General features: G+C 38.0%; 1 protein-coding gene across 2 annotated transcripts in view; it reads right to left on the bottom strand.

The window, feature by feature from the left end:
* Nucleotides 1-14,449, bottom strand: part of FBXO15 (F-box protein 15) — a 53,200-nt gene that overhangs the window by 13,469 nt on the left and 25,282 nt on the right. For both annotated transcript variants that reach the window (XM_073331757.2, XM_078851587.1), the window contains exons 5-9: nt 14,184-14,393; nt 10,144-10,273; nt 9,223-9,305; nt 6,437-6,582; nt 574-698 (exon numbers count right to left, since the gene is read on the bottom strand). In XM_073331757.2, the coding sequence (XP_073187858.1) occupies nt 574-698; nt 6,437-6,582; nt 9,223-9,305; nt 10,144-10,273; nt 14,184-14,393 (694 nt within the window). The remainder of the gene's footprint in view (nt 1-573; nt 699-6,436; nt 6,583-9,222; nt 9,306-10,143; nt 10,274-14,183; nt 14,394-14,449) is intronic.

The following is a 14,449-nucleotide window of genomic DNA, read 5'->3' on the forward strand; positions in this document are numbered from 1 at the left end:
ACACTGTAAAGCATAATGCAGGCAGTTTAACATGTATGAACCAAATATTAACTCACTCATCATACAGTACTTCTTTCTGCTCATCCTGCCTAACTGCAAAATGGCAACTCCTATTAATAATATTTGTTTATGTCAAAATAATATTATAAAATGTCAAATTCAAGCATAAACTCTTTAGTATATATTCATTTTTAGGACTGTTTGAAAGATTTGTGTAGAGATTACTTCAGATATGTGCTCATTTAAAGGTTTCCAATCTACAAAAGTTAAATATGTTAAAAATGTATTTTTAAACACTGTTGCAGTACTGCAGTAAATTACTTCAATCTCCTTATTAAAAATATGCATGTTTGTAGTTTATGGACAGTCCTCTTTTAGGAATTTAGTACAACAGAGTCCTAGGCAGGCATTTCTCAAGAACAGCATTAGCTTCACAACCTCCATAACATCTAGATTTTATGAGATTTTTTTACAAGTTAAACTACCCAAAATAACTTTGTAACATATTTAGCAAGCATATATCACTCCTTTTTTTAAATAACTATTTCCAGAAACAAAACGTTAGTGATTTACCTGTACGCTGCCTTTAAACACATCAGTTCTCCAGAAGAAGCCAACTTTCCCAGCAAGAGGTAAATGTTGTGAATTATTTTTTAAACTTATAACTGTGAGCCTCAAGTATCCATTTTGAATGTAATCTGAAAAGATTAACAATACATGCATAGTTAGAGCACAACAAATCTAACTAGGTCAGCCACTCAGGGAATGTTCTTACCTCTACATTTCCTTTCTTTAAACCCTCTATTCACAACCTGCACATTAATGGGATACTTTCCTCAAGAGCCAATAATTCTTCATACCCAACCAGCTGAAAAATTCAAGCCAGCATGTCTCAAAGATGCAAAGGATTAGTTTATTTTCTGAGGTGATGGGGAGGGGTTAGGATTTTCATTTTATTCAAATACTGAAATCTGACGCCAACCCAGTAAAGTTAAAAAGAATGCAAAAAAAAAGAGTCCCAAATTAAATGTTACAATCCCTACAAAAACATCAGGCTTAACATCAGAGAAGGAGAAGAGAAGCGGTGCTTCATTATCACTCTTTTGTCCACTTTGTTTGATGCAAGCTATCATGCTGAACCAATATCGATTCCAGGGTGCATTTATTTATATCAGCAAGTGGAAAACTTTGATTTAAATAAATGATTTATGTTTCTTGCTTGTCCTGTTATTTTTCCAAAGAAAGATTCATTTTCATTGGTTAGTACAACCATTAAAATATATTGTTTTAATTATGTACAATTAAATATAGCCTTTATATTGGATCTGGTACAACTTTTTGCTAACCAAGAGGGAAAGAATTCCTGTTGGTTTTTTCTCCCCAAATATGAAGAGTTTCTTTCTAATGGACATGGAATATTCTGAGGCCTGATTATATTTTGGTGTTCATCTTAATAATCCATAGATATCTGACAAGGACAAACTATCACTTCATAAGATAAGTGAACTTCTTCATAAGTAACTAGGTCTCCTTGAAGCAGAGATACTAAGACTGATAAATCACCATGAGCAAGAAGGGAGGAGGGAGTGTCATTGGAGTTTTTTACCATACTGATGAAGGAAAAGGAAACACCAGGTCTAGCCTTCCATAGATGATCTCAATCGCTTACGAATACAGGGTTGGAGTCACCCACGCTGACACAAAAGGTGGTTCTTTTTGCTGATACAGACTAACACAGCTGCTACTCTGAAACCTATGTACTATGTGTATCATACAACTTTTAAAACCAAACTTTGTATCTGTGGATAATCTAAGCACTATATCCAGAGGTACAGACACATTTCTCAGCCTATGTATTATATAATTTTTTAATGTTAGCTTTAATAAAATTTTAAATTCTGGGTTTTTTTTTAAAACAATGCTGCTCTCTCTTTCCCCCCACATTGCAACAAAGTTGAAAACAAACTGATTTGATGTACTGCATGACTGTCTGGCAAGCTACCAAAATGCATATTTGTATTAGCTCACATCTAAAACTTTATGCCAACAAAATCCTCAGTGAGACGCATATGGTATGCAGAAATAGAGCAGTGAGAGACAGAGAGGGGAAGTTCTCTCCCTCCATTTACAAATGTTTGTAAAGTGCTTTGAGAGCCTTCATTGAAAACAATTTAAATTAAAGTGACAAAGTATTATTACATACTATTTTAACAAACTATACTCTAGTTCTACTATAGAACAAAATAAAATACCAATTCCTTATGTACAATGGCCAAAAATTTTAAACTTTGGTGCCGAAAGCTAGGTGCAATAATACAAAATTAGCTGCTTACCTTTAGAAACCACCTGAAATTTTTGGTCTATACTGTGACGCTGCATGGAATCTGAGGGACACTTGAGAATATTATGAATATTAATATTGTAAAACTGTAATGAGTTATGCCAGATATGCCATGTGAGGTATCTGCAAAAAATGTTATAATTTGCCAGACAGGATAATCTATTTTTTCTGTTTGTATCCCCTTTGTATTATCAGGTTTCAGAGTAACAGCCGTTTTAGTCTGTATTCGCAAAAAGAAAAGGAGTACTTGTGGCACCTTAGAGACTAACCAATTTATTTGAGCATGAGCTTTCGTGAGCTACAGCTCACTTCATCATCTGATGATCATATACATCTGATGAAGTGAGCTGTAGCTCACGAAAGCTCATGCTCAAATAAATTGGTTAGTCTCTAAGGTGCCACAAGTACTCCTTTTCTTTTTGTATTATCAGTTATAGATACGTATGTATGTCTATATTTCAAACTTGTGCTATGCTTTTGGGTGACACCCCCAGACAGTTTGGCATCAGCACTGCCTAGCCTGCTTGATGGCCCATTAAGGACCATCAGCTATATAAATGACCCATTGAGAGAGACGGCAGATAAAATTTATGACTTGTGGATAAGTGAATATCATTTCTTTGGGGAAAACGCTTATTAACCAGTTTTGTTTTTTAAAGTCCCATTTGCAAAAGCTTAGCTTCAAATGGAAATTCTTAATGTTCTCTCTATGCTAATGGTAGGTATTTATCCTAACCTAAACTCTGTTGTATTGGATTTATATTACCTAGGTTTGGAATTTGACCTTTCAGATTTAGAGAAACGAAGTAAAATCCTTAGATAAGTTACCTTCAGCCTGGCTTAATGTATGATGTTTTTAAAAAGCAGCAAAATTTTTAACCTAAATGAAAATTTTTTCATTATATAACACATCATAGCAAGGATTCCCAAAATATATATGTGACCCGGGGTGCCTGGGGCAGTCGTCACTGGAAATGCCAAGGTTAGGGCAGGCTGCAAAAGGGAGGCAGATACTCCCAGGACTGGTGAGTAACACTGAAGTTAAACTCCCCAACCAGTCACAAACTGCGCTTCTGATCCCCCACACTGGTTATCAAGAAGCAAACAAAAAGAAATCACACAGCCGCCTTTATTTCATTCCAGTTCTCTAGACCCCAGTCAGCACCTAGGTCCAGTACAGTGAGAAGATATTTAAAAAACTCTGCTCACATATACAAAATGTTCTTCTGACCCCAAAGGGTCAGCCACATTACCAAGTCAGCATGAGTTTGGATCTTACCCAAAATACTTTTACCCTCGCCTCCTGAGGGAGGGCAGTTCTGGCTATAAACAATGCACTTAAATTCCAAGGACTCAGGAGCTCTCTTTTAATTTACAGGACTCTGTAGAGCTCTGAACATTTCTCTGACCTTTTCACTAACACCAGTTGAATCATCCAATGCAAATAACAGCCACTGAGAATTTATGCTTTTAAAAAATGAACTCATCATTCATGAATAAATCAATTCATTAATCATTCAGATCTATCTTTTGCACTTCTTCCTTCATTATGGAGACCCCAAGACACACGCACAGATTTATAGAACTGTTAGCATTTTAGATGTGTACAGCCTGGCTAGAAATCCCTGTGCTGATGCTGCGGTCATTGACCACAAAAGGCACATCTCCAAATCCAGACATATTCCCATTCCCAATACATCAAAATTCTCTCTCTCCCCTTAAAATAGATTCCATGTGTCCAAATCTAAACAATTATGCAATCTCCTCCCCACCCTTTTCATGGCTACTTCCCCGTCTCCTCCTGAGTGTGCAGAAAACCCTTGGGCCACCCCACTTACTGCTTCCTCATCCCTCCTGTAGTTCACAGAATTCATGATCTGCTCCTCATTCCCCTCCAAGGAGGAATACAGTGGCTCCCCCTCACTTTGTTGCCCATACCACCTCCACTCCTCAGAAGAATCAGTGGTACTTCTGCTGCTTTGTCCTGTACCTCCCTCCTCCTCCCAACAGAAGGAAATAAAGGCTACCCAACCCCACCCACACTTGTGCAAGCAATATTTCCATCTGCTCTAGGTGATGAGTGGGTTTTTCAAGCCTCAGTATATAGGTAGACTAGAAAAATTCTTACTGCCCAGAAGCTCAGGACAAGCAGAGATACTATGTAGACAAGTGTAAGATTTTTTGCCTTCCAGATAAGGAAAGCAGGAGACACAACAACCATAGCAGCTGACGGATATCTGCACAACATCTGGGCCAGGCAGTTGAGATTCGGGCTTCACGGAATGGTGAGAACCCATCTCTCTCTCTCTCTCTCTAGATATAGCCTTCTGACCCTGACTTGTGTGATCAGTTTTCTAAACCTGACTTTTATAATCAAATTTAAGTTAGATTTAATATTATAACTGTTTTGTTTGTTTGGCTCCCCGTGTATGATTATTACCTGGCAATAAATAACTTGCATGGTTAAGCTGGTTGCTTCTTTCCCTCTTCTCTCCCCCCCTATCCCCCGTGGTGTTTTTTGGCTTCCCCATTTGCTCTGCAGCAACGCTCCTTGTACCTAAGCTAAAGATCCCTGCAGCACCCAAAAATCCTGGGGGGTTTGCTCATCAAGTGGGTTACTACCAGAACAATTGTAATGTGAAAGTGGGGATAGGGACGTGCAGAGACCAGGGGCCTATGAGGGTGGCAGCTTAGAAGTGCTGCTGGACCCAGCCTGCTGAGTCCAGTGACCTATACAGGGTCAGCTTGGGCGTGCTGATTAACCCCTTCCTCTCAAACGCGCTCTGTTAATATATGTGTGTGTGTCCGTCTGTCCAATTCTGGGGCTAGAGGAACCCAGCCCTGGGGAACCTAGGTCATGCAGAATAGTTCCATCGGGAGGGAACTTGCAGAAAGTAGAGCTCCATCTGAGAACACAAGCGATACAAGCAGTACATTGACAGAATTACAGAACCCCAGCCCCCAGAAGAATAACCCTAATAAATGAGTGTACCCCAAAGTAATGGGCAAATTTGGTAACAAAGCATCAGCATTAGCCATTTATTGGAAAAATAATATGAAACAGTAATAATTGCTTACCTCAGTTTTTAAAAAACAACTGTTCATAGGGTATAGATTTTGTTCATAGGGTATAGATTTTAAAAATCATATATATGATTTTTAAAATTTAAAAAAAGTTTCCTTACTTCCTACATCCAACATAAAAAGGAATGCATATTTTTCATCATGTAATTTGAGAGGGGCTTGCGGGGGAAGGGGGAGGGAAGGATGGGGGAGAAAAAAGGATTTTCTGGTTTTATTTGTTGACTGGGGAAATTGTTATCTGAGTTTAATTATTTAATGCTGCCAGCTGGCCGCATTTACTTGTATGTTATTATTTAATGCTGCTGAGTGGTTATTACTGTAAGTTTAATTATTATTAGAACTCTCAGAGCTTTTGCAAGGGCATGCTTTATTGTTAAGCCTAAACCTAAGCCTAAATAAAGTAAATAAATGTTATTGTAAATTACTTACAAACACTTATGCAATTTCTCACAACTTTGTATTGATTGCCATAACAATATGTATCTCAATCTAGAGAAGCAAACCAAACAATTATACTTTGTCTGAATCACAGTATGCTTATTAAGTTGCATTGTATCTGAACAATAAAGCTTTGTTAAAAATCACATCTAGTCAAAGCAAACTTAAGTAATTGAAGAAGAGCAATCAATTAAAAAAAAACAACACATTGAAGTCAAGTCTTGGTTATTACATTTGTTTAATATGTTATAAAATTAATTCTGTTTTTGGAAATGCTTTGTTTGTTACCAAGATGCTTTATCCTAATTTCAGCCTTGAAACGTAAAGAACAGTTTTATTTTTAATCCAGAAGCCTGCATTTTAAAAAAAAGCGACATTATAATATCTAGACTGTCAATTTGCCAGCAGTAGCCATCAAAATAATTCCACAACAAAAATGCAAGAAAAAAAAAACTAGTTTGTCCTAAAAGCCTATTCTATTTTCTCCCTTAACAGAAAGAAGTTGAATACAAATGGGGGGAAATGAACCCAGAAACCATTTTTAAAGGAACATCTAAATTCCATTAACTCTACCTTTTCTGCAGAATAGATTGCGAAATGTACCACACATGTAAGTATGTCCTCCGCTGTGCATATCAATATGTAGTTGGTAGCCATGCAGCCCATATTCTGGGTCAACATCATCCAGTAGAGGTTTATGAGGGGGCAGGATATATTGTCTTAAATAAAATCAAGAGAAATCGGGTGGGGAAAAAACAATTTAGCATGGCAAGAAATGCTGAGTGGTTTCAGCAGAGGAAGCATTTTAAAAAGATTCAAAAACGGGCAAACACAATTAGCAGTCAAGGTGTTCTACTTTCCTACTAAAATTTCTGAATCTCTAAGTTTCACTACAGTTTACCATATTCATTACAAGGTTTATTAATGTGCTGTAAAGACTAGTCAAAGGCAGTTAACTAAATTTACCACTAAATACACCTAAAGTGTGTACATGTGAAATTTCAATAGATGGACTTGTCTGCATTGTATAAAAGGGCAAATTAACTCTGAATCTAACATCCATCTGGCCACCTGCTTTTCTCTAACACAGTGGTTCTCAACATATTACATATTGTGGGCACATATGAGTGGGCCGCCACCACCGGACCTCAGGGGCCAGCTGGCTGCCCCATCCCCCCACCCGCAGCCACGTGGCTGCCCCAGCTGCCCACCCCCCCAGTCCCCTGCCACGTGGCTGCCCCAGCCCCCAGAGCTCGCAGGACCAGGCAGCTGCCCCAGACCCCGGACCCTGCGGGGCAAGCCAGCTACCCTGGATCCTGGAACTAGTGGGGCCAGTAAGCTGCCCCGGACCCCAGAGTTCATGACCCTCTGGGGCCAGCAGGGAGCCCTGGACCCCGTCTGGGAGACCAACCCCCACACACTAGGTGGTGGGGCAGCCTGGACCCCTCTCCCCAGGCAGCAGGGAACCTGGGGCACATCTGCAGTCTTTAGCACTGTCATATATATAAAGGGAAGGGTAAAAACCTTTAAAATCCCTCCTGGCCAGAGGAAAAACCCTTTCACCTGTAAAGGGTTAAGAAGCTAGGATAACCTCGCTGGCACCTGGCCAAAATGACCAATGGGGAGACAAGATACTTTCAAAAGCTGGAGAGGGGAGAAACAAAGGTTCTCTCTGTCTGTGTGTGTGATGCTTTTGCCGGGGTCAGAACAGGAATGGAGTCTTAGAACTTAGTAAGTAATCTAGCTAGATATGTGTTAGATTCTGTTTTCTTTAAATGGCTGAGAAAATAAGCTGTGCTGAATGGAATGTAGATTCCTGTTTTTGTGTCTTTTTGTAACTTAAGGTTTCGCCTAGAGGGATTCTCTATGTTTTGAATCTGATTACCCTGTAAGGTATTTACCATCCTGATTTTACAGAGGTGATTCTTTTTACTGTTTCTTCTATTAAAATTCTTCTTTTAAGAACCTGATTGCTTTTTTCATTGTTCTTGAGATCCAAGGGTTTGGGTCTGTGTTCACCTATGCAAATTGGTGAGGATTTTTATCAAGCCTTCCCCAGGAAAGGGGGTGTAGGGTTTGGGGAGGATTTTGGGGGGAAAGATATTTCCAAGCGGGCTCTTTCTCAGTTATATCTCTGTTAGACGCTTGGTGGTGGCAGGGATAAAGTACAAGGGCAAAAGGTAAAATAGTTTGTACCTTGGGGAAGTTTTAACCTAAGCTGGTAAAAATAAGCTTAGGGGGTTTTCATGCAGGTCCTCACATCTATACCCTAGAGTTCAGAGTGGGGAAGGAACCTTGACAAGCACACAGCTGATCTGGGCCGCAGCTGTGTTCTAATTGGCCCACATTCCGCGGGTTGAGAACCGCTGTTCTAACAGCAGGCAGGGAAATAGTCTCCCTGTGCCTGAACCCTAGTGGAAGGAGCAGAGTATTGAATCACTGGTGTGGGGTAACATTTTCAGAAGCACCTAAGTGACATAGGTCCCAATGAAGGTCAATGAGACAGGCTCTTAAGTCACTTACACTTAACAAACTAAGTCACTTAAACATATTGGAAATTTTTTCCCATATAAATGACTGTCCCAGTGGAGTGAAAGTTATTAGATATTGTGTGTGTGAAATGAATCCTAATGAAGGGGGCTGGGAGGGGGGGAGAGAAAGACATCATATCTACACCAGATAAAATGCTCCTTCAGCCTGGGAGGAAAGGGTATGAAGAAGAAGAAAAAAGAGCTGCTCAGGAAGGCTAGTTGACATAGTAATCATTGTAACCATTATTTTGACATGTGTGAGGAAAAACTCACACATGAATATATTGCATTAATATACAGTGTTATATATACACCTATTTAAAGGACACTGTCTACTAGAAATATAATAACTTTTTCAATAAGATTTAAAAGTAGATTCAGGTTCTAAATTAAATCACCCTGCCACTTTTTGTGGATTTACAATGACATTTTCCTATTTTTTAAAATGTCCCTCTTCCCTGTGGGTCTGTCACACATCAGGAGAAAGTGACGAAAATAAACAAAAGAAAAAAAATACAGAAAAATTTCTAATTTCTTTCAGCTACAGTGAAAGGTTTCAGACACATGTGTAATTAAGTTTACAGGGTCTCTTTAATATATTACTTCACCACAGTACATTTTAGCATGGAAAACACAGGCCTATTCCACGCCATTTTGTAAACCAGTTATTGCAACTCCAGTGCACAACAGAGTTCTTATTCTTGGTTAGGGGGAACTACAATTGTTACTGAACTTTCTTGATCACCAATCAATTTTAATTTTCAAACTCAATGCTTTATTTAAAAGATCATCCCTAGCATCCACAGGCAAAGAGAAACCAGTACTTACATAGTGGCAGAGCCCAAAGTGCTTCTCTCAATAAGTTGATGATGATGAAGACTTGCCGTAACAAAAGCAATTCCATTTCCTTTCTGAAAAGTTAATTACAATGAATACCTTTCTCACCTGGAAGTATTGTGCATTAAAGCCCACAAATAAATGCTTCTTCTTTTGCTGCTGCAAGATTACCACAACGCATTAGTACAATTTTAATAATAGTTATACGTGGGCCACTAGTCACATAGAATGCTACCATAAACATTGTCCCAGCACAAGAACACATGAAGCACCACTGGATAGCTACCCATACAGGAAGATTCTCTGCAGTATCAGCAACAATTCATTAATCTTATTTTTCTACCTTATAATTAGCACTGTCACCTGAGGAGAGCACTCATAAAGGACTGTAAAGGAGTCTAAGGCAGCTCATGCCCTGTAACTGTGACAGTACAGTGAGAATAGGTGGTGTTGTATGTAGCCTGGTGATCCAGTCTAAAGTCGGGGGAACCACAGAGTAGCACTCTGGGAGAATGCAGATCAGGGCCTGTCTCTTGGAAAGAGTGCCCACAGAAAGTCTAGGGAAAGATCACAGGTGCAGCTTGCCCTTGAACTGTGATACTATGTCAATTAAAAAAATCCCTGGCACATCAAAAACTGGAAGAGGAAAATAAACCGTACAATGCACATATGAATGTTACACTGAAATAATTAGAAATCTATATTTTTAAAGCATAAATGAAGGTGTTCCAAAATAGTACAGGGGGCCTTGACTGTGGATTCCTATTAGGCTATGGAAGTAATTTGCATGCATCTTCTTTATCTGCATATATATGTCTGAACTTTACAAAAGAAAAAAAAGGAAAGATGGAGGAAACTGTGCCTTCCAGGCTACCATAATGAATAATATACTGTAGCTGAATGTAGTCTTACCTTCCAGAGACCCACCAGGAGTCCTGGGTTCAGATGGAAAAGTTGCACAAGCATGTCAGAACCAATCATTGTTGTCACTTTAGTGAGGTTAGTAAGGTTGAACTCAGCAATTAAGGAACGTCGCCGTGGTCTTTGAAGAGACATAGCAGAGTAAAGAAAGACACAAGAGTGCCCGTATTAATATGAAAGTTCAGCCACTTTTCATTTTCTCCCTGGGCACTAAAACAAATTGTTCTGAAACTGTGCAGTATGAGAAGCAGTAAAAAGTCTAACTAGCAGCTTACCGGCAGGACTGCAAAGCCTAGTGGGAAGAGAATCTCCAATAAGGATGTCTACCAAAATCTATCACAGGCTGGTATTACATATCCACTGTACAGTTCAACAAGAGGAACTGATATGCTCACTAAATTTCTTAAATGCCCAGAGAGTTCTTTTATTAACAAATGTGTCATTATAAAGAAAATGTTTCCATAGCAAAGGGAATCATGAAATATTCATCAACATTAAGCAGGCAATTTAGGAAGGTAAAGCTTTCTCAGAACAAGTGAAATTTGAACCAAAAGGTCATTTACGATACAGTTGTATTTTTCAGGTTTTTTTACCAATCTGGGATGAAAAATTGGTGTAGAATGTATATTTAATACCACTGACTATTGCCTATTGTTGGCTGTTTGCAGGAATGTAAGTAGTGGCTCTATAGTGTGTTCAATCCTTCCCATCAGTTTCACAAGATATTGTTTGGCAATTGCTCACTCTCCACAAAGACCCTTGTAAAGATCCATAGTGTCACTCTTCCCATGCTTCTATGTTTTTGTGTGTGTGTGTGTTTGTTTTAAAAAAAAAAAGCAGGATGCTATCAGCAAGCAATTGCAGCTGCAAACACATCCCAACCATATCAATATGCTTGTAATACTCAGTTCTTCATTCCTAGAACTTCAGAAGTGTAATTTTTAGGATATAAGACTACATGTCCTTTTACTGAAATTCAGATTCTTTAGGCGCAATAACTCCCCCAGTGTGTGACCAAGAACAAGGATCTGGATGAAAATGAACAAGCAGCAACTCATCCAAATAAGGAAGAAGGGATGCTTGTTGGCAAATGAGACATTTAGGAGGAACACGTAGTAGGAACAAAGAGACTGTATTATCGATTGAGGAGAACTAGCTTCTGCTAAAATAGTTCACAGCTTCAGAATCCTAATTAGATCCAAAATGGTTCCTGGATTTCCTGATAGTAGCAGTATTACCTTTCTTCATCTACCAATACAGCAGTAGGTGAAGAAAGGTGAACTTACTCACACCTTTGCAACTTCCAGCTTGCCTACTGCCATGGTCCACTTACAGCTTCCTGTGATGTCCAGGAAGCTAGGGAAGAAAAAAATACTTCCCAGGCAGCCATTTTGAAATAATGTTTTAGTTTTTCTTTTATGGGGTGCATTAGGACTGCTTCTATGTGTTTTTTCACACATGTTAACATTAGATGATTTTCAGAAGAAAACAGGTTTTTACGCATTTTAAATAAAGTTTAGTAAATACAGATTAGTCCCTTTTCCAGTAATTTACAAAAGAAAGTGGATTATTGCATAGTGAGAAAAAGGGAAAAAGAAAGTTTTAAAACTGCAGGAAAGGAAAAGTAGAGAACGTTTTAAAATGGCAAGAAAGGAAAAAAAGAAAAAGAGGTTCAAAACAGCAGAAAGAGGTAAATAACACTTCCTTACTCACTTTCTCCACAACATTCATGATTTTATAGACCTCTATCATATCCCCTCTTAGCTGTCTCTTTTCTAAGATGAACAGTCAGAGTCTTTTTAGTCTCTCCTCATGTAGTAACTAATCATTTTTGTTGCCTTTCTCTGTACTTTTTTCAAATTCTAATATATCTTTCTTGACATGGGTCGACCAGAACTGCAATGCAGTATTCGAAGTGTGGATGTACCATGGATTTATAAAGTGGCAATATGGTATATTCTGCCTTATTTTTTCTCCCCTTCCTTATGATTCCTAATATTCTGTTAGATTTTTTGACTGCAGCTGAGCATTGAGCAGATTTTTTCAGAGAACTATCCATGACTGCAAGGTGTCTTTCTTGAGGGCTAACAGCTAATTTAGACCCCATCATTTTGTACGTAAAGTTGAGATTATGTTTTCTAGTGTACATTACTTTCGATTTATCAACACTGAATTTCATCCTCCATTTTGTTGCCCTGTTTTGTGAGATCCTTTTGTAACTCTTCACAGACTGCTGGGATTTAACTATCTTGAGTAATTTTGTATTGTCTGCAAAGTTGGCCACCTTACTGTTTTCCCCTTTTTTCAGATCATTTATAAATATGTTGAACAGCACAGGTCCTAGCACAGATCTTTGGGATATACCACTGTTTACCTCTCTCCACTATAAAAACTTACCATTTATTCCTACCTTTTGTTTCCTATCTTTTAACCAGTCGCTGATCCAAGAGGAAACCTTCCCTATTGTCCCTTGACTGCTTACTTTGCTTAAGAGCCTTTGGTAAGGGAACTTGTCAAAGGCTTTCTGAAAATCCAAGTACATTATATCCACGGGATCACCCTTGTCCATATGCTTGTTGACCCCCTCAAAGAATTCTAATAGATTTATGAGGCATGATTTCCCTTTACTAAGGTCACACTGATTCTTCCCCAGCATATCATATTCATCTGTGTGTACGGTAATTCTGTTCTTTACTACAGTTTCAAACAATTTGCTTAGTACTAAAGTTAGGGTTATTGGCCTGTAATTGCCAGGATTGCCTCTGGAGCCATTTTTAAAAAAATCCTAGGGAACTTGATGGTACGGACTGTCCTGTGAAAAAACAACAAATTTCACAATCACATGTACTTTTTCTTAAAAATCAGAAGTCTAATTCGTTGTGATTTGTTACTGGAATACTTGTTAATATAGTTCCAGCCAAGGATTGGTAAGTTACCCAGGGAAACCAAAATAAGCCAACATTTTCCAATAAGAAGAAAAACACTTTACTTTTTATATGCATAAAGTCTTCTTTTAATCATAGCCAAACACCTCTCAATGGCTATGGCTAATCAACTAAAAGTGGAAGTTCCCAGAGGTACAAACATACCGCCTTCCCTAATAAACCAGATTGTGTAGGACAGGCTCAAAAAGTCTTCTTTCCAGACATAAGAACATTTACTTTGTAAACTATTTCAGTTAACAGATCACAAAGAGTTAGATCAGCAATTTTAAAAAATACATGAGGTTGTTGAGGGTAAAGAAAGTCAATGGGCATGTTACCAACAACATCAAAGAATTTAAATATATATATATATATATAATTTTCTCTTCTCCACATACATCACTCACTCTTCCTGGACAATGACACTAGATCAACACGTTTGTGTTCCTGGTCTTATGCACTACCATACTGTTGTGTGCAATTTCACATCTCACACAAACGTTTAAATTACTGCCTAACACTCTGAAACCCTTCCACTTACACCAAAGAAATCCTATCATGGATGTTTTAAAGAATTTATTAAAATCTCCCTTTTATTCATTTAGGTTTTCCAAACATACACACATTTGTTTTAAACAAAAAAAATTCAGGTTAAAATATATTTTAACAACATTTTCTTATTTGTGTAACAAACATCTTAGATTAATATATATGATTAAATAGAGGCAAAGAATTGTTCTCACAGATTTTTAATTACAAGTTTTCCATGAGTCTGGATTTACCATTCTATCTTATTTATACCTATGCTTAGACTGTCAGTTTTCCAAGACAGGAAGTGTCTTTATTTTTCTGTATTGTACATGGCCAGTCACTATATCACACCTACTCAGTTCATAAAATAATGTAATAATAAATAAATAAATATATAATTTTGTTAAATTCTCTATTCTCTCTGGAGACATGAAGAACAAGAAATAGATTTCCTAGGATAGGCCGTAGAAGGACTCAAAATAATTCACTGGTTGGGTCAGTTTTAGGTCAGGCAATTTCCACACAGACTATTCCAACAATATTTAATTGTATGAAAATACTTTAATTTAAACTCACCCATTCTTGGGGGGAACTTTACATTGATCAAGAAGCAATGGTGTCACTCCACATAATTCCAGAGTTGACAAGGTGTCTAAACATGGCCAGTTTGTACCATACCAAAATACAGTAACAGATGTGTCATTAAAAGAGATGTCCACCTGCTCCATTACATGTTCCTTTCCATTTCTGTCCTTCAGTACAATCACCCAATTCAAATCACATGTTCTGTTATCGAGGAAGTAAAAACAATAAAAAAAGTTTTTAAAACAACCTCCCAGAGG

This window comes from Lepidochelys kempii, chromosome 2 (assembly GCF_965140285.1).
Source record: "Lepidochelys kempii isolate rLepKem1 chromosome 2, rLepKem1.hap1, whole genome shotgun sequence".
NCBI classification, from domain to species: Eukaryota; Metazoa; Chordata; order Testudines; family Cheloniidae; genus Lepidochelys; species Lepidochelys kempii.